We start from the raw sequence: 21,244 nt of genomic DNA, 5'->3' as shown, positions 1-21,244 counted from the left end.
AAACAGTATTTGGCGGAAACAGGTATATAGCACCCCTCAATCAGTATTTGGCAGAAACGGGTATATAGCACCCCTCAATCAGGATTTTGTGGAAGAAGGTATATAGCACCCCTCAATCAGGATTTTGTGGAAGAAGGTATATAGCACCCCTCAATCAGGATTTTGAGGAAGAAGGTGTATCGCAGCCCTTGCAATTAGTTACTCCAATAGCGTTTGTCCCTCTATCATAACCGCACACAACTGCTACACAATACAAATACAGTATAATGTAATTTCTATGTTAGAAAGTATATTATAAGTATATCACACCCCTCTATATCACACCTATCAATAGCACACTATACCAGTCCGTAAAAGGACTTTTGTGGCCCTATTAGCTAGCGTTTGGTGTCCCTAACTGTCCATGCTCCAAAATGCAACCTCTTACTAGACTGGCAAAACACATAATGTAAAATGGCTGACAGATCAGGTTCTGTTATAGGGTTGGGACTGTGTCCATGTGCTGAAACGTCTCAATTGGCTGTCCTGTCCCACCTGATGGATGTGTCATGGGTCAAAGTTTGGCGCTATGCAAACAAATATGGCGCATGCGAATATCGCCATATGTTCTTATGTTCGGCGAAGCAAAGTTCGCCACAAAACGACTGCCTGGCGAACCTCAAAGCCATCTCGACACTGGATGTCACAGATATTTTTTGGGTGCGCACACTTTACACAGGAGATGTGGCGCAGCTAATGTCACTGTCCGCAGCGGACACCATCTACTGAAAAAGTACACTAGATGTTACAGATATTTTAGGGATGCGCACACTTTACACAGGAGATGTGCCGTGGATAATTTTACTGTCCACAGCGGCCTATTAGATCCTATTTAGCGCAGGATGCGCTAAGATATATATATATTGCTGCTGTCACACACAATAGTCCTTAGAAGGACTTTTGGGTCTCTGAAAAGTTTTTGTAATAAAAATCTTCCAATAACACTTTCTACACTGTCTTTCCCTTCCTTGCTTTATAGCACCCGATGACACGTTGTGGCCAGCCAATCACTGTAATGCCAGTACCTCCCAGCATGTTTATTGACTGCGTAGCAGCCAAGAAACTTGTGGGGAGGAGACTCGAGCATTACGCTCGAGCACATGCGGTACTTGGCCGAGTACCAACATGTGCCGAGCATCGAGATGCTCGAGCCGAACAGGTGTTTGGCCGAGCATGCTCGATCATTACTAGTAAAGATGTCTTCTGTGAATGTGTCCTGCAGTGATGGTGCTGGTGAATTACAGGGGGTTGTGGATCTCTCATTAGTGGAAACCTGTAAAATGATGCATGACCGGAATATTCCACATAAACTGCCATCAGTCTCCTCCATGTTCTAGACGACTTCATTCTTGTGTCTCCTCCATTTCCTAGATGATGAGACCCGGCAGTTCTACCAGCAGCTCCGTCAGTATGAAGATCACTTCCTGAGGATGACGTATGAATATTTCCAGGATGATCTTCTCCACATTGTGGAGAACATGAGTCCTTCATCTCTTCTGCGTGAGCTACATTCCCGAAATCTCCCTGATACTGAGGTGAGAGGACATGAGCCGCCGGTGTTGTATATAAATGCCCCAAGTGATATCACGTGTAACAGGTGCGGTATGCCAGACCTTGCAGGGGTATTATGCGTGAGGTCACGGTGTGAGCAATAGGTGGGCCGAGGTAAATACAGTTCTGGTTACTCACGGTTATGTCGTCCCTGGGCAGGCTCGCATAAGTGAAAAGGAGAACGGCACAAGGATTCTCTGGGGCACACTCTGGTGTAAGGGACACTGGCCAGATGTGGGTTTGAGGTGCCCTTGGTGGTCTGTATTAATGTGCCAGTGGCAATGTCCCTTGTAATCGTGGCGCCAGTACCTTTTGTATGGAGGTACAACCATTTACTAGAGTGTTAATAGAGGAACTGAGTCTGAGGCAAGCAGTGTGAAACTCAAAGTTGAAATTTACTGAAGATGACTTTTGACTTTATCCAATGCATTTAACAGTGTCTACTAACAGTACAGAGATAAACCTGCTGCTAGTCTTCTGCTGACAGGTGTAGGTCCCTCTCTAGATATGAGATAAGGAGATGGTAGCCTTAGGCCCCTTTCACACGGGCGAGTATTCCATGCGGATGCGATGCGTGAGTTGAACGCATTGCACCCGCACTGAATCCGGACCCATTCATTTCTATGGGGCTGTGCACATGAGCGGTGATTTTCACGCATCACTTGTGCGTTGAGTGAAAATCGCAGCATGCTCTATATTGTCAGATTTTCACGCGACGCAGGCCCCATAGAAGTGAATGGGAAGCGTGAAAATCGCATAGCATCCGCAAGCAAGTGTGGATGCGGTGCGATTTTCACACACGGTTGCTAGGAGACGATCGGGATGAAGACCCGATCATTATTATTTTCCCTTATAACATGGTTATAAGGGAAAATAATAGCATTCTGAATACAGAATGCATAGTAAAAGAGCGCTAGAAGGGTTAAAAAATAAAAATAAAAATGTAACTCACCTTAGTCCACTTGATCGCGAAGCCCGGCATCTCCTTGTGTCTCCTTTGTTGAATAGGACCTGTGGTAAGCATTAAATACAGGTAAAGGACCTTTGATGACGTCACTCCGGTCATCACATGGTACGTCACATGATATTTTACCATGGTGATTCACCATGGTAAAAGACCATGTGATGACCGGAGTGATGTCATCACAGGTCCTTTACCTGTATTTAATGCTTACCACAGGTCCTATTCAACAAAGGAGACACAAGGAGATGCCGGGCTTCGCGATCAAGTGGACTAAGGTGAGTTAAATAATTTTTTTTTTTTTTTTTAAAGGGATTCTGTCACCAGGTTTCACCCCCTCCAGATAAAAATATGGTTATGTTCAGGGAGCTTTAACCATTCCTAATGTGGTCTTATAAATGTAATCTGTAGGCTCATTTTGCTAAAAATACGCTATTACTAACCTGTCAGTCATAAAAATAAGGTGCCCAAGGGCATGTAAATGGCTCCAAGCTGCCGCCGTTCGTGCCCAGCGCCACCTCATAATCTTCTGTGACGCCTCCAGCTCTCCTTCTGTAACATGCTGTGAAAGCCTCCCTCCTCCCTCTGTAACATGCTGTGAAAGCCTCCTGCTCTCCCTCCCTCCCCCCTCCTCCTGCTGCTGTAACATCGCAATGTTACAGAGGGAGGAGGGAGGCTTTCACAGCATGTTACAGAGGGAGAGAGAGCGAGCAGGAGGCTTTCACAGCATGTTACAGAGGGAGAGCTGGAGGCGTCACAGAAGATTATGAGGTGGCGCTGGGCACGAACGGCAGCAGGTGAGGGCGGCAGCTTGGAGCCATTTACATCCCCTTGGGCACCTTATTTTTATGACTGACAGGTTAATAATAGCGTATTTTTAGCAAAATGAGCCTACAGATTACATTTATAAGACCACATTAGTAATGGTTAAAGCTCCCTGAACATAACCATATTTTTATCTGGAGGGGGTGAAACCTGGTGACAGAATCCCTTTAACCCTTCTAGCGCTCTTTTACTATGCATTCTGTATTCAGAATGCTATTATTTTCCCTTATAACCATGTTATAAGGGAAAATAATAAAATTTACAGAACACCGATCCCAAGGCCGAACTTCTGTGAAGAAGTTCGGGTTTGGGTACCAAACATGCACGATTTTTCTCATGTGAGTGCAAAACACATGACAATGTTTTGCACTGGCGTAGAAAAATCGCGCATTTTCCCGCAACGCACCCACCTCTTATCCGGGCCAAAAATAAGACGCCCGTGTGAAAGAGGCCTTACTGTTAGTAGAGCTCAGGAATGGTCCTGTTTTTCCTTATTCAGGCTTGTGAAATAGCCAAAGGCTAAGATACCCTTTACGGTCCAAAGGTCCTGAGGCACTCAGAAGAGGTGTCCAATAACCCTTTGGGGGTCTCTTTTCTGTAATAGTCTCTGAATGACTAAAGCGCTTCAGCTCTGTGCTGAGATATGGCTGAGAAATTAGGATAACAGGCTGCATACACTGCTAGACTGTGTTCAACTGCCACTCTAGTCTCAACAGGAAGTAGAACTAGATCTGACTGGCTAGGCCTGAGCTGAACTATATATATGGGAGGCGTTATCTCCCCCTAGTGGTGAGCTCAGTGTAAATGCATGCTAATACACCTGTTAGCAGGGATGATGCATAAGGACATATAGCAGCTTAACAACAGGCTATATAAAAGGCATTTAAAGTACAGTACAACAATTTGGCAGTACCCATGAGGGTAGTGGGACGCTGCATAGGCTCAGTTTACGTCATTTTTATGGCGGTGGTTGATGCCCGCCACTGCTCCGCTCCCTCTGGTGAGCATGGCTATCACTGTGGTCACCTGCCTTCTAGCTCCTGAATGCCAGAGGTCTGGACTCACAAACATTTCTCTCCTCCGACTCTGAGAACTCCAACTTCTGGAGTAGTTCTTCTCTTTACTCCATCCAGGTTGCAGCCTGAATTTCTATGGCCATGCTTCTCCATACCTGAAGGGGCACTTGCACCATGCACGCTTATCATCTACTCCAACTTATGGCAGACCTCCCTATGGTATTTAAGGAGCCTTCCCACAGGAGAGCGCCTCTGAACAATGGTTTCTAGTGACTAGATTCCTGCAAAGACGCGCTATACTCTGTCTATTTACCTGTGCACTGACTTCTGCCTGTTTTTCCAGATTTGACCCTTCACTGCCTGACATCAACACTGACCCTGATCTGCCTGTCCTGACCTCGTACTGTTTAATAGATTACATGAACTCTGCCTGCCCTGACCTTGGACTTCCCCGACTACAGTCTTGCCTGATCGCTCAGCGCTCTGCCTCTGCATCTCTTGACCCCTGTGTGTCAGCAATCACTTGAACAGAGACTACTCCAGGAGCTAGCAGCCTGGTGGTTCCCCTGTATAGGGGTTAAAGTGAACCTTTCACTAGAATATAAAATCTAAACCAACTATACAGACATGGAGAGTGGCGCCCAGGGATACCCCTGCACTTACTATTATCCCTGGGCGCCGCTCCGTTCTCCCGGTATAGCCTCCGGAATCTTCATACCAGTGGAACCTGCTGGCGTCTCCTTCTCCCATGGTGTAGCGCTGGCCAATCGCATCGCTCAGCTCATAGCCTGAGAGTTATTTTTTTTTCTCTCAGGCTATGAGCTGAGTGCTGCGATTGGCCAGCGCTACAGCATGGGAGAAGGAGACGCCAGCAGGTTCCACTGGGTGGAGCCTAACTATGAAGATACCGGAGCCTATACCGGAAGAACGGAGCGGCGCCCAGGTATAACAGTAAGTGCAGGGAGATCCCTGGGCGCCGCTCTCCATGTCTGTATAGTTAGTTTAGATTTTTTTATTCTAGTGAAAGGTCCTCTTTAAAGGGTGAAGACCAGGGGGGCTGCTTAGATAACACAATTAGGAATTACCCCAAGCCAAATCTGTTCAAGTGACACAGCAGATCCACATCCCCTGCGCAACATTCATGTTGCTGTCTACAAGAGGCGTCCAGTGTAATAATAGACAGCAGCTCATATCTGATGGAGAACCCCCCAGAAATGTATAATCCAGTATTGTGGAGGATTTATCCCCTCCCCCGCACACGTACATTAGGGGTCACTACATCCTGTAAATAATCTGTTACTTGTGGATTCGGGAAGGATTTTCTCCACAACTATTCCATAGATTTCTCTTTCTCTGGACAACACATTATAGAGAGGACGGACATGTAATATCTGCAGTGTGTTAACCCTTTGTGTTATGTATCTGTGTATAACGCACCTTATGTCTGATCTTTCTTGGGTTCTAGAAATACTGCAGTCTAGAAGATGATAGAAGAAGATTGGCGCAGACTTTACTACAGGATATATTTCTCAGAGGAAGAGAAGCTGTGATAGGACTGTGGGTCAGTCTCTATGTATTACGGAAGGATCATCGTTCCCCCGTCCTGCACGCTGTACTGGAGGAACTCCGTCATAGAGGTAACATTGTGTATGAGACGTGTCACCCATGATATAGAGGTCTTCATGACTTACATTGTCCACAGTAATAAAGATCTCCCTCTGGATTTATTAGGGATCTGAACCAATTTTGGAGTCTAGTCTGAGGTGTGAAGTTTAGGTCTTGCCTGTGGCCTGAATTGATTTGGGTCTGGCTTAGGATTTGATGCCAAAACGAGCCACAGGTGATATTAAAAAAGTGCCTTTAAATGCATGCTGCAATCCGGCCATTGGCTGCTGAGACAGAGGGCGTGTATGTGTTGCCACATAGGAAAGAGAGACACACCCACGCAAACTTCAGCACTAGTGCAAGTTTCAAGCAGCAAGGAAACACTGGCATGGATCACATGTGGCATAGTTAAGGTAGTTGCTGCCCGTGTTTGTCAGCTGGGCGGCAGGAGGGAAAAGAGGAAGCCCGGAACCTATTCCTGCTGATAGGGGCAGCGGCGCCGACACAGGCCGCTGGGCTAACAACGGGCAGGGTCCTCTCTCCTTCTGTACCAGTCTGTAACTCGTCTTGTTCATCGTTATTGCAGTTGTTTTCCATGATGTATGTATACCCCTTATCATATCTGCAGCGCCATGGAATGAATGGCGCTATAATAATAATACTACAGCACCCTCATAGTAACGACCATAGATTCCCTTCATACAGTATCCATCACAATGCCAGGACGTACAATGACCACCACAATGTGACCATACACAGTGACTAGCCCAGTGTAGGGGACATGGACACTAGTTCACAGCTGTACATTTAGGACCATTAGACCTCGTCCGGTCCCTGTATAATGTGATATTTCCTGTACATTATATGTCTACATCCAGCACTGATGACGTCTGCATCATTTCTTATTAGGTGACATTCTGGTGGAGAAAATCCTGCTGGATGAACATGGACACCAACTGTCCCCACAAGTCAAAGGTAAGTGAGCTTTATATAGACCTATTATAATAAAACTGCTCATAGTTTACATTACATTACACCTGTCACATACACTCACCTAAAGAATTATTAGGAACACCTGTTCTATTTCTCATTAATGCGATTATCTAGTCAACCAATCACATGGCAGTTGCTTCAATGCATGTAGGGTTGTGGTCCTGGTCAAGACAATCTCCTGAACTCCAAACTGAATGTCAGAATGGGAAAGAAAGGCGATTTAAGCAATTTTGAGCGTGGCATGGTTGTTGGTGCCAGACGGTCCGGTCTGAGTATTTCACAATCTGCTCAGTTACTGGGATTTTCACGCACAACCATTTCTAGGGTTTACAAAGAATGGTGTAAAAAAGGGAAAAACATCCAGTATGCGGCAGTCCTCTGGGCAAAAATGCCTTGTGGATGCTAGAGGTCAGAGGAGAATGGGCCGACTGATTCAAGCTGATAGAAGAGCAACGTTTACTGAAATAACCACTCGTTACAACCGAGGTATGCAGCAAAGCATTTGTGAAGCCACAACACACACAACCTTGAGGCGGATGGGCTACAACAGCAGAAGACCCCACCGGGTACCACTCATCTCCACTACAAATAGGAAAAATTGGATTTTTTGTACTCACCGTAAAATCCTTTTCTCGTAGTAGGCATTGGGGGACACAGCACCATGGGTATATGTCCAACTACCACTAGGAGGCACTAGACACAAAAAGTGTTGGCTCCTCCCAGGTGGGCTATACCCTCTCCACAGGCACGAGGCTATTCAGTTTGTACCAAAAGCAGTAGGAGAGAGAAGAAAAGCAAGGAACCAACAACTCCCGTACCGGGAAAGATCAAGAGACCAGCCCGGAGAAGCGGAAGAAAAAACATAGGGTGGGATCTGTGTCCCCCAATGCCTACTACGAGAAAAGGATTTTACGGTGAGTACAAAAAATCCAATTTTCTCGTGCATGGCATTGGGGGACACAGCACCATGGGACGTCCCAAAGCAGTCCCTGAGGGAGGGAAAAGAAGAGACGCGCCACCGGTTGGGCATACAGGTGCAGGAGAACCATGTGACCCAACGGGAAAAAACACGAGATGGGCAAGAGGTTCCATAACAAGGAAGAAACCTCAGAAGAAGCAGGGAAGACTGCCAGCACCCCAGGACAAATGACTGGAAGAAAATCCCAAATGCAAGAAGGTGGCAAAAGGAAACAGAGCGCAGCCAAGGGCTGGAGAAAAAATTAGGACAGCACCGCGTGGTGAAACTACCCAACGCTCTACATTGTCTCAGACCCAAAAAACCTGTGGCCATCCCCTGAAAGGCCAGGGGAGAAAAGAAACAGGGAAGCACTGAAAACCAAACGAGTGGGGGAAGCCATAGCAAGGCTCACATGTGAAGGGAGGGGACTCCCCTCACCGCAAGGCCAGGAAAGAAGCTAAGCGCCCCATGTAAAGGTGAAACCCAAGGCTGCTAGAGGAAACCGCCAACCCTGGAGAAGGAGGGGGTTGTAGGTAAAAAACCAGGAAAAGAACGATAGCTCCTGCGTCCCCAAAAACAGGAGACGAGGCACAAGCCTCCGAAAACAAGATATCACCGTGAAGCGTAAGACCAGAGGAAACTCTGGGCATGTGAAGTATCATGGAAAAAAGAAGCCAGATACAGGCCAGGCAACCTCGGCAGGACACACTGGACTGAGAGACATGGGAGTAGAAGGAGAGCACTCCAAAAAACCTAAAGAGGAAAGGTCCTACAACAGGAGGAGGTCCCTCCCGAAGGAGACCATACGGTGGAACTGCAAACCGCAGCACTAAACCACTCAATACCAGGTACTTGACGTGGGAGGATGGAAAAAAAAGAGACACAAATCCAAAGAGGACCTCAAATGAACAGGGACTCCCGAAAGGAGTACCCAGTATGGGCTCACAAGGAACCAGGAGCTGAACCACCAGAAGACAACGCAAGCCAGAATCTCCAGGAAAGGCGAAAAGAAACCACCATAGGGGACGGGGCATTGGCCATGGACAACTAGCCGTACCAAGAATATTGACCAGCAAACCTTAAACATTGTCCCAGAGAGGGCAAGTACAGCAGCTCGGGATGTACCACAAAACGACAGACATCCATATGCATAAGGAATGCAGAAGTCACCATGAAAAAACCGGGGTAGCCTACATAGAAATGTAGAAACCAGCTGCGACCGGCATACAGAAAACTTCCAGGGGGGAGAAAGTACCAGACAGGTGCAGACGACGGCAAGGTCCAAGAGGACTGCCCCTTCGCCATGTAGCACAACTAAGCAGAAAATACAAGGGAACACCGAAAACACCTGGACCCAGAAGGAACTACGGGGCCCTGTCCGATACCAGAGCAATCAGCTGAAAATTCAGACAGGTGTGTGTGGCGCTCAGGAGGCCCTGTCCTTGACCCGTCAGGGAGGACGTCCAGCAATGATAAAAGCCGTGGACCCAGAAGGATTCCGTGTGGCGGACATCCAGCGATGACAGAAAACCGCAACCGCGGCCGATGCCACCAGCTACGTGTCCAAACAAGGTAGAAGATCCAGAGGAGATCCTTGTACTTCACCAGGAATGGGCCGCTCAGCAATTAGGAAACAACGCGAGTACTCCCCTATAACATGGGGTAACGCGGAGCACAGCATACCGTAGTACCGTAAAGAGAAGGCAAGAGCAACTACAGCACAAAGGCCAACAACCACCTGGCCACGGAGTAGGGAGCGTGGTTGAATGAGGACCACCCGCCGGATCAGACAGATCGGTCATATACTGGAGCTACCAGAAGTAGCAGTAGACCGACAAGGTGGGGGTTGGGCTGGGCCTGTGGCCATCCTGCCAGACATGGTAACCATGCACATGCTGAACGAAGGGGGCCTGGTGCAGACAGTGCCTTGAGAGGTACAAGGAGACCAATGAGCGCGACAGTAAAAGGAGTGGCAGATGTATGGAAGAACCAAATGGATGGAACCAACAACCGCAGCACAGATTAGAACTCGTGGGCAGAAAACACCCAGTAATACAGAAACTGTCTGAGCTACAGACCGCACCACAGGGCCCAGCGCTTGGGGTACTACAAACACACGCCTAAAATATGGGTAAAGTGGCTGCATGTTGCCAACTAAGGAGAGTGGAAACATAGCCACAGCATCTGGGAATGAGACAGCATTCGGAGGGTACAGGTACACAACCTGTAAAGTAGAAATATGGCTGTGTTAGAGGAACTACATTTAAGATCGAAGCAATGTGGCCGCATGGTGCACCCTAGACCCAGAGAGGTGCAACAGCAACCGCGTTAAGAATGGAACCCAGTAGGGCCGCACGGTACCACAAAGAACAAGACAGGTGCACACCACAATCAGGTAGGTGCAATGGCAACAGAAACAGGGCCGCATAGTACACCCTAGAAGCCAGACAGGTTGAACGGCTGCAGCATCGGAGACGGTTCAGGGACTCAACCCATGAAGGGAGTAAGATGGCCGTTTGGTGCACACTATGATGAGGTAGGTGCAATGGCCACGGCAATTGGAGGAGGCCTCAATATCTCGTCCTGTAAGGAAAGAAAATGCCACATGGAACACCATAAAGCCGGACAGGAGGAACGGCTACCGCATCCGGAGATGGCTCAGGTACTCCACCTGTTAAGGGATCAAGGCGGCAGGGAACAGACAGGTAACTGAACCGGACAGGGGCAATTCTAAGGCAATTGAAAGTGGCCTCTACATTCCGCCCGTAGGGAGAAATGTTGCCGCATGGAACACAACAGAGCCCGCCAGGGGTATCGGCTACAGCACCGGAGATGGCGTAGGTACTCTACCTGTGAAGGGAGCAAATTGGCTGGGAACAGACAGGCGCAATTGCAGCGGCAATTAAAGGCAGCCTGTATCTCTCGCCAGGAAGGGAGAAATAGTGCCGCATGGAACACCATAGCGCCAGCCAGGGGAATCTGCTACAGCATCAGGAGATGGTGTAGGTACTCCACCTATGACAGGAGCAAAGTGGCTGGGAACAGACAGGTGCAATTGCAACGGCAATTGAAGCGGCCTGTATATCTCACCCGGAAGGGAGAAATAGTGCTGTATGGAACACCATAGAGCCAGCCAGGAGTAATGGCTTCTGTAGGTACACTACCTAAGCAAAGGGGCAAGGCGGCTGTACAATTGCTCTGAACTCACCAACCTACAGGAGGCGATAGCCGAGCTAACCGCTTGCCCAGAACAGGAACTCCCTGTAATGAGGTAGAGTGGCGAACACCAACCCCAGGATGGGGACCCCACGGAAACACTCTCAAATGTGTAGAGGATAACCCCTGGTATAGGGGAACCAGGAAGGCTTGTCAGGGACAGCTTATGGCAGTGGTGCAGGAACCCCCCTGTTAAGGAGAAGGCGTACGTATCAGACACCGGGTAGGTGACTCAGTATGCTAAACACGGGGACGGCTGCCTTACCTGTGCGGTTGAATACCTGTGCGGTCAGGGAAGCACCATCCGAAAATCCACTAGAGGTGATACCAACCCTGTGTAGGTAGGAGAGGTTCCTCTGTGCACGTAGTCTTGACCTCCCAGAGGGCTTCTACATGGAGGAAGACCGCCTGATGCTCTGTTCCGAGGGAATCGGTGCAGAGGTGTCCCCAGAGGCAACGGATGGGGTGACAGGAAGGATTCATCACCAGCCTCAGGCCTGTCCTGGGGGGGATCCGAGGATGCCGAGGAGGGGTGGGACCCCGTTGAGACCACCCGAGGGTGTACTGTGAGCTACCCCTCGCCGAACCCGGGTGCAGGTACCCCTAACTGAGCATGCCCCATCTGCAGGGAGGACCCTGGAGGGCAGAGGTGGCCGCAATTTGGGTTGGTAGCGTGCCAGCGACACTGCTAGGGAGAGTCGGCCAAGGTTCCCATGGCATTGACACGGAGGGACCCATTCATGGGGAACCTACACAAAAAGATTGTTCAGGGAAAACAATGGGATCTGGGAAGAGGTACTGCACACCAGCAGGGACAGGCTGACCACATGGCAGCCATTGTAGACAGCGGACGCACGTGAAAACACGTGGCGACCGAGGAGCTGTTGGGAGAAGAGATGCTCAAAAAGCAGCCAGCAGAGGCTGTCTATCCTGACCCGGACGCAGTGTTCCCCCAAAGAGGTGCAGCAGCAGCTGGTTCCCTAAAAAGAGGTGGTCAGTAGGGCTGCAGGGGACATGAAGCAATCGAGGGGTTAACCACCCCCTCCAACAGAAAAAACACGTTAGCCCAGGAAAGGGAGAGGAGATAGCTCCTCCCGAGGGCCGGGCGGGGCTCAGAAAAGCCCGGGAAGCAAGGGGGAGGGGCCGGGAAGATTGCGGCCTAGCAGGCCCAAAAGCCGGGGCCTCGATTTATGAGGCGGCCGGGAATGGAGCAAGGGGGGCGGGGTGAACCGCGGCCGACAGAGGGCCCACCGGACCATAAAAATAGGTGAGTAGGGTAGGGGGGGAGAAGCGACACCTGGGGATAGGCAGATCAGGGCAAACGGAGCACCTGGGAGCCGGGGACAGGCCATAGAAGATGAGGCCTAGTCCCGGCAGAAGCCGGGGACTAAAGTAGCGGGGAAGCCAGGGAGAGACTGTGTGGCCAGGGAGGAGAGAAAAGACCAACCGAGGGGGAAAAGAAGGGAGGAAAAACCATGAATATAAACCCCCCCAGGAGGGGGGGGGGGGGGGTTGGCTAGGAGGGAAGAAGAGGCTCCCCAGGACCCCCAGCTAAGGTGGATCCCATCCCCCTGGCCACAGAAGGGAACCTAACCCTAGGGCAGGGACAGGGGAGTATACTCACCATCCGATATACTCACCATCCGATGTCTTCGGGCGCAGCACGGTCACCCCTTCGGCAGACTCAACACGGGAACCGTGGGAATGCCGGCAAGCCACTGCGGATGCAGTCCGTGGGGACTGGGTGACCGGCGATGGTACCGAAGTACGCGCCCGCAGGGGGGGCAACTAAAGTGGAACACGATGGAGCCCCAGCCTGCAGCAGGTATAACGGTGGAAAAAACCGACCTGCGGAAGAGAGAAAAAAAGAAAAAGAATAAAAATAAACAGCAGAACCTGCAAAAAAGCAGGACAGGTCTGCCTCCTACGGACACTAGACTAAAACTGAATAGCCTCGTGCCTGTGGAGAGGGTATAGCCCACCTGGGAGGAGCCAACACTTTTTGTGTCTAGTGCCTCCTAGTGGTAGTTGGACATATACCCATGGTGCTGTGTCCCCCAATGCCATGCACGAGAAAAGAGGCTACAATTTGCACGAGCTCACCAAAATTGGACTGCTGAAGACTGGAAAAATGTTGCCTGGTCTGATGAGTCTCAATTTCTGTTGAGACATTCAAATAGTAGAGTCCGAATTTGGCGTAAACAGAATGAGAACATGTATCCATCATGCCTTGTTACCACTGTGCAGGCTGGTGGTGGTGTTGTAATGGTGTGGGGGATGTTTTCTGGGCACACTTTAGGCCCCTTAGTGCCAATTGGCCATCTTTTAAATGCCATGGGCTACCTGAGCATTGTTTCTGACCATGTCCATCCCTTCATGACCACCATGTACCCATCCTCTGATGGCTACTTCCAGCAGGAAAATGCACCATGTCACAAAGCTCGAATCATTTCAAATTAGTTTCTTGAACATGACAATGAGTTCACTGTACTAAAATAGCCCCACAGTCACCAGATCTCAACCCAATAGAGCATCTTTGGGATGTGGTGGAACGGGAGCTTCGTGCCCTGGATGTGCATCCCTCAAATCTCCATCAACTGCAAGATGCTATCCTATCAATATGGGCCAACATTTCTAAAGAATGCTATCAGCACCTTGTTGAATCAATGCCACGTAGAATTAAGGCAGTTCTGAAGGCAAAAGGGGGTCCAACACCGTATTAGTATGGTGTTCCTAATAATTCTTTACGTGAGTGTAGAACATGGTGTTTGGACTGCAGCAGGTTGTTATAGAGCAGGAGGAGCTGAGCAGATTCATATATCGTTTTCTGTGACGATTCAGTATAACTTGTATAACCTCCTCCTCATAGAGAGAAGGCTGTCAGTCACTGATAGGACCTCCTCCTCATAGAGAGAATGCTGTCAGTCCCTGATAGGATCTTCTCCTCATAGAGGGAAGGCTGTCAGTAACTGATAGGACCTCCTCATCATAGTGGGAAGGCTGTCAGTCCCTGATAGGACCTCCTCCTCATAGAGGGAAGGCAGTCAGTCACTGATAGGATCTCCTCCTCATAGAGGGAAGGCTGTCAGTCCCTGATGGGACCTCCTCATCATAGTGGGAAGGCTGTCAGTCACTGATAGGACCTCCTCCTCATAGAGGTAAGGCTGTCAGTCTCTGATAGGATCTCCTCATAGAGGTAAGGCTGTCAGTCACTGATAGGATCTCCTCCTCATAGAGGGAAGGCTGTCAGTCACTAATAGGACCTCCTCCTCATAGAGGGAAGGCTGTCAGTCACTGATAGGATCTCCTCCTCATAGAAGGAAGGCTGTCAGTCACTGATAGGACCTCTTCCTCATAGAGGGAAGGCTGTCAGTCACTGATAGGACCTCATCCTCATAGAGGGAAGGCTGTCATAGGACCTCCTCCTCATAGAGGGAAGGCTGTCAGTCACTGATAGGACCTTCTCCTCATAGAAGGAAGGCTGTCTATTCTGCCACAGATGTACGTTAGAGATTATCCCCTGATTGGTTGTGAGTGATAGCCCCTGTACAAGCAATGGTAGATAGCTGAACTCACTAATATCTCCAGATATAGACACCAGTTGCATGTGATGGTCCAGTGAGGAGAATACAATGGTGAAGCTTTGATCATTTATTGATTTGTCTTGAAAACAAATGCAGGGAAATGAGGTTATGCTAGAGGATATTAGAGGTCAAAAAGAATAGCTCTCACCATCATGAAGGTCTGCGACAAAGAGGAAGTATGAAGGACCTTTCAGAGGATGTGATGTCACAAAAGAGGGAGGAGAGCATTGTAATGGGAATTTACATAACACACATAAATGAATTATAAGAATAACCACAGGGTGGCAGCGTTACACAACATGGTAAATGATAATATAATGCAAACACAAATTGTAGAATACAAGAATAAAGGCTGGAACAGCACACTCCCCGTCTGAAATCCTTGGATTTCACTATATATGCAACTACAGAAATGTCCATGAAATGTTGGAACCTGAAAGACAAAAAACAAACAAAAAGAACATACTGGAAATGGTGAACTGGAACAGTCCAACGCCTTGAGTATTCTGGTTGCCAGGAATAAAGTTCCTCAAGTAAAGAATCATTCCTCCACGGGTAAGAGGAGAACAATCTCAGATGCAGGCCTGATAAAGGTTTTGGGATGGCCTTGCTTTGCAATGGTCACTTCCACCTTGCGAACTTTGCCATCTTCACTGATGAAAACCTTTGAGATGAGTCCCATGGGCCAGGAGTTTCTTTCCACCTTTTGGTCTTTCATGAGTACAAGATCTCCTATCTGTAAGTTTGGCTTGACCTGTTGCCACTTTCTACGTGCTTGCAGAAGCGTTAAATACTCCTTTTTCCACCTGCTCCAGAAACAGTCGGCCAGATGTTGAACGTGCTTCCACTGTTTCAGATATATGTTACTAGAAGAAGACTCTTCAGGTGGATTAGGAACAGATCCAAACTTCTGAGTGAGAAGAGTTGCTGGAGTAAGAATGGCAGGGGATTCTGGATCCATAGATACAGGTACAAGAGGTCTTGAGTTGACAATAGCAGATACCTCAGCCAGGAAAGTAGTCAAAGTCTCATGGGTGAGCCTTGAGAAGTTTGAGTTCATAAGCATACAGTCCAATATTTTGCGGGTGATGCCTATCATTCTTTCCCATGAACCGCCCATATGAGAGGCATGCGGGGGGTTAAAGATCCATGTACAACCATTATTGGCTAAGTAGTCTTGAACTGGTTTAGAGTCAATTTGCAACTCTCGACAGGCTCCTATGAAGTTGGTTCCACAGTCAGATCTTATTTGCTTTACTGGTCCTCTGATGGCGAGGAATCGTCTTAAAGCATTGATGAAGCTAGAAGCGTCCATGGATTCTATTGCTTCAATGTGTATAGCACGTACACTTAAGCATGTAAACAACACTGCCCATCGTTTGCTTTCTGCATGACCACCTCTGGTCTTACGTGCAGTGACTGTCCATGGCCCAAAGACGTCCAGACCAACATAAGTGAACGGTGGTTCGGTGCTTGTCCTATCAACTGGCAAATCAGACATTTGTTGATGTTGTAATTTTCCTCTTGCCTTGCGACAGTTAATGCAATGGTGAATAATATGAGCAACCTGTCTTTTTGCTCCCACTATCCAAAGACCTGCGGCTCTTAAAGCGCCCTCAGTAAAATGTCGGCCTTGATGCTGGACTCTTTCATGATAATGCCGTATCAACAGTGTAGTAACGTGGTGTTTGGCAGGAATAATAAGGGGATTCATTTCTGCAATCTCTAGCTTAGCCTTGTTTAGGCGACCACCAACTCTCAGCATGCCACGATCATCAATTACTGGTTTCAAGTTGACAATGGGGCTGCCTTTTGGTATATCTTGCTTGTCATGTATACATTTCAGTTCCATTTTAAAGGCACTCTGCTGTACGTTACGTATCACAAGCAATTCACTTAGAATAATGTCTTCTGCCGTTAGAGGTTTATGGCACAGGTGCCAACTGCGACAGTCAGTGTTATGCTTCTCAGCATGAAAACAATGAACAATGTGGACTAACCTTGCAATGATGTGAATGAGTCTTGACCATCTAGAGAAGCGTTCAAAGCGATGACAGCCCAAGCCAGCGCTCCTTTCAGACTTGGTGACGAAGGTACTAACTTCAGGCCGAATCTCTGGATCTTCATGAGGGTCCTGGAGACTGAGGACGTCTTGGATAGAAGTTTCTTCATTCTGGTTCAGCAGAAACTCTGGACCTGTCAACCAAGAAGAAGTTGCAGAGACTCTTCCAGATGCCGGTCTGGTGGCGCAATCTGCAGGATTGAGATGAGATGGAACATAGTGCCACTGTTCAGGTTTAGAGGATCTTCTAACCCTTTCGATGCGGTTACTGACATAAACGTAGAAGCGTTTTGACTGGTTGTAGATGTAACCCAGGACAACCTTACTGTCTGTGTAAAATTGAATGTCATCCACCTGAATATCCAGCCCACGTTGTATAAAGTCCGCAATCTCTACGGCTAGCACAGTCCCACAAAGTTCGAGTCTAGGAATGGTGTGCTCAGGTTTTGGAGCTAATTTTGCCTTTCCAAACAGAAATCCAACATGTGCTTGATTGGAATAGTCTATTACCTTTAAATAAGCAACAGCTGCGATGGCTTCAGTAGACGCATCTGAGAAAATGTGGATTTCTCTCCTCCGAGTGGCTGTAAGGGATGTTGGAGTGTAACACCTTGGTATATGAATACTGTCTAATGCATGCAAGCATTCCTTCCACAACTCCCACTTTTGTTGTTTGTCAGAGGGCAGTGGAGCATCCCAGTCAGATACAGACTCTGAGAACTGTCTTAACAGGAATTTGCCTTGTACAGTCAAAGGTGCCACAAATCCCAGGGGATCATATAGGCTGTTCGCCACTGAGAGAACTCCCCGTTTAGTAAATGGTTTATCTGCACAGTTAACTTGAAATCCAAGGGAGTCATTTGCTAAGTCCCACCTCAGGCCCAGACTTCTCTGTACTGGTGGATTGTCTATCCCTAGATTCAAATCTCTGAATTCTGTGGCATGATCGCTGGGCTGGAAGGCTTTCATTACGGCAGCGCAGTTAGAGGCTATCTTATGTAACCTTAGACGAGACTTTGAAAGCATACCTTGTGTCCTTTTGAGCAGATCTATGGCCTCCTCCGCTGTAGGGAAGGATTTGAGTGCGTCGTCCACATAGAAGTCTCTTACGACAAAGTTTCTGGCATGTTCCCCAAATTCTGACTCACCATCTAAGGCAGCCCTCCGTAGGCCATATGTAGCAACCGCAGGTGAAGGACTGTTACCAAACACGTGCACCTTCATGCGGCATTCAACCATTTCTTTGCTGGTGTCATTGTCTCTATGCCAAAGAAACCTGAGGTAGTTTCTATGATCTTGCCGCACGATAAAGCAATGGAACATTTGTTCAATGTCAGCAGTAATGGCTACTGGCTCCTTTCTGAATCTCATGAGCACTCCCACCAGATTATTGGTCAGGTTCGGACTGGTGAGAAGGACGTCGTTCAGAGATACACCATTATGTTTGGCACTTGAATCGAATACCACTCTTATTTGGTTTGGCTTCCGTGGGTGATATACCCCAAAGGATGGAAGGTACCAGCATTCTTCATGCTCTTGTAAGGGTGGAGCCAGTTCTGCATGATCATTGCGAAATATTTTTTCCATGAAGGCCACAAAATGACTTTTCATTTCTGGTTTGCTTTTTAACGTACGTTGCAAGGAGATGAATCTGGAGAGTGCTTGTTCCCGGTTGTCAGGAAGTCTGGCTCTTACAGCACGGAAAGGTAAAGGTGCAACCCAGTGGTTAGATGCATCTTTGAAGAATTCATCGTCCATTATTTTAATAAACTCTTTGTCATCCATGGACAAGGCCAGTTTGTCGTCGTCTGGTGTTGTACAAAACACAGTTTTTCCTAAGTTGTCATAACTGGTAGGAATGATGTCTGGTGTCTTTAAGAGGTTAGAAAGCCTTTCCTTCACCTCATAATGATGAACACATGGCTTAAAATGAGATGTGCGACCATTGTTGAGCACAAAGGTTTTGAAGGAGTTCACTTGAGATGGTTTGTGGCTCTTATTTATACATACATCGCCCACGATTACCCAGCCTAAATCGAGTCTCTGTGCATATGGAGCATTATCAGGACCGTTGCATTGTTGACGCACCTTGTGGACCCTCAGAATGTCTCTCCCGAGCAGAAGTAGGATGTCAGCATTCATGTCCATAGGGAGGATCTCACTAGCTAGATGTTTCAAGTGGGAATGATGATATGCAGCTTCTGGAGTAGGAATTTCATCTCTTTCATCTGGTATTTGGTCGCATTCAATTAACGTTGGCAAGGGTATATGAACGTTCCCTTTTATGGAGGAGATAAGGTATTCAGTGGCTCTTCTGCCATAAGTCTCTACACGACCTGAACAAGTGTTGAGGGTATATGGTGTTGCTTCTCCTGCTATGCCGAAAATCTCAAAGAATTTAGGTTTTGCCAGAGACCTATTGCTTTGTTCATCAATAATTGCGTACATTCTGATGGCTCTTTCAGATTGCCCTTCTGGGTAGACGTTGACCAAACACACCTTTGCACAGCACTTAGAATCAGCCTCCTTGCCACATATCGCCATACAGGAAGAGGAAATAGTAGTTGTAGCTAATTCTTGAGCCGGTGGCTCCCCGCCATGAAGTGCGACGGCATTGGTCGCAGCTTGAGATGGTGCGTTGTCTGAAGGCAAGGTAGGATGCATTGCTGTAACGTGCTTGTCACTGCTGCATTCTGCACACTTGATAATAACCTTACAGTCTTTCGCCATATGATTAGATAAGGCACAACACTTGTAACACACTCCAAGCTCTTTGAGTATCTCTCTGCGTTCTTGCAAGGTCTTTGCCCTGAGCCCACGACACTCCTTTAAAGGATGAGGTCTTTTATGGATGGGGCACATGCGGTTAGGGTCCTTTTCTTTGAGGACAGGGTATTCCTTCCTAGTAGTGCAGGTTGAAATGAGTGGAACATTGGTTTTCCTAACGGATACTGTCCCCCTTAAGTCTCTACGTTTATTTGTGGTGTTGTCATACCTTGAACATGAGGATGAAGCAGGTAGAGTGGATTCAGTGAAGTCAAAGCTGGGGTCATTCTTCTTTCGAGCTTGGTCACTGATGAATCTGGTAAAATAAGAGAAAGAGGGAAAAGACACATTGTGTTCTCTCTTGTATCTGGAGCCCTGGTCTGCCCATTTCTCTTGCATGCCATGTGGTAGTTTTGACACTATTGGATTGACGCCATGGGCGGTATCAAGGTAACTCAGTCCTGGCAGACGTGGGTCCATTTTTGCCAATTCAAGTTCTTTTAGTAGGTCGCTTAGATCCTGGAGTTTGCGATTGTCTTTGCCAGTTAACCTTGGGAAGGCTTGAAGTCTCCTGAATAGGGCACTTTCTATAGCTTCTGGACTGCCATAGGTCTGTTCAAGTCTCTCCCATGCTGCAGCGAGACCTTGCTCTTAATGTCTTTATACGTTCTGCAGATTCTGGGCATAACCATTTGATGAGCAAGTCAAGTTGCTCCATGGCAGTGAGGTTTATGTCACCGATTACTGCTTTAAGGGTCGATTTCCAGGCCCTGTAGTTTTCTGCACGGTCATCAAACCTTGAGAGACTAACGTTAATCAGCTCCCTGCGCATCATGTATCTGGCAAAGTCTGACATGTCTGATCTCCCACTCCATATTGCTGTATTGTGTTGTGGTGTCTCTAGAGCATGTGGGGGCTCTGGCAGATAAGGTTGAGATTGATCAGGATGGAATGATGTGGCATAAGGATTAAGCTGCAGTTTAGTCTCTGGATGATCAGCCTGCTTGGTGCTAGATATTACCTTATTACTGGGCTGTGATGATTTCTGGTACTCTGGGGGTTCGCCCAGTTGGTGAGTTAGAAGTGGCGTTGGTGCATGCGATTTAGCAGGAGGAGTAGGCGATGGTTGCCTTAGCACATACCTGGCAGTGCGGTCGGCTGGGTCTTCCTCTTCTCCTGGGACGAAACAGTCTGGGTCGGTACCTTGGCCTAATGCTTGCTCGAGGACCTTTAGTTTAGCTAAGGTAGCTGCTTCTTCCCTTTCTGTCTGGAGGATCTTTAGCTGGGCTTCTGTCTCAGCCTCCATTTCTGCTTTCTTAGCCTCCATTTTAGCCTCCATTTCTGCTTTCTTAGCCTCCATTTCTGCTTTCTTCTTCGTAATCTCCGCCTCCTTCTTAGCAAAGGAACTTCTTACGCTAGCTTCCTCTGCTTCTGCCCGGACTTCTATAAGCTTGTCATGCAATGCTGACCTTCCGGAACGAGAGGTTTTGGAAGATGAAAGGGTATATTTTGTATGTTTACTTGAAGTTGATCGATGGGATCTCGCCTCCTGTAAGTGTGCGATGCGGAGTTCTGCCTTGCTCTTAGCATCTTGTACTATGGCATCCTTCTCTTCAAGGAGATTCTTTCTCTCACTCAGCTCGTCAGAGGCTTCGTCAAAATCAGAGT

General features: G+C 48.0%; 1 protein-coding gene across 2 annotated transcripts in view; it reads left to right on the top strand.

The window, feature by feature from the left end:
- LOC122924871 (NACHT, LRR and PYD domains-containing protein 12-like) overlaps nt 1-21,244 on the top strand; it is a 166,851-nt gene that overhangs the window by 50,446 nt on the left and 95,161 nt on the right. For both annotated transcript variants that reach the window (XM_044276392.1, XM_044276391.1), the window contains exons 3-5: nt 1,411-1,574; nt 5,858-6,029; nt 6,907-6,972. In XM_044276392.1, the coding sequence (XP_044132327.1) occupies nt 1,411-1,574; nt 5,858-6,029; nt 6,907-6,972 (402 nt within the window). The remainder of the gene's footprint in view (nt 1-1,410; nt 1,575-5,857; nt 6,030-6,906; nt 6,973-21,244) is intronic.

Source organism: Bufo gargarizans, chromosome 1 (assembly GCF_014858855.1).
Source record: "Bufo gargarizans isolate SCDJY-AF-19 chromosome 1, ASM1485885v1, whole genome shotgun sequence".
Taxonomy (NCBI): Eukaryota; Metazoa; Chordata; class Amphibia; order Anura; family Bufonidae; genus Bufo; species Bufo gargarizans.
The sequence above is the reverse complement of the archived record's forward strand: the minus strand, read 5'-3'. Positions and strand labels throughout refer to the sequence as shown.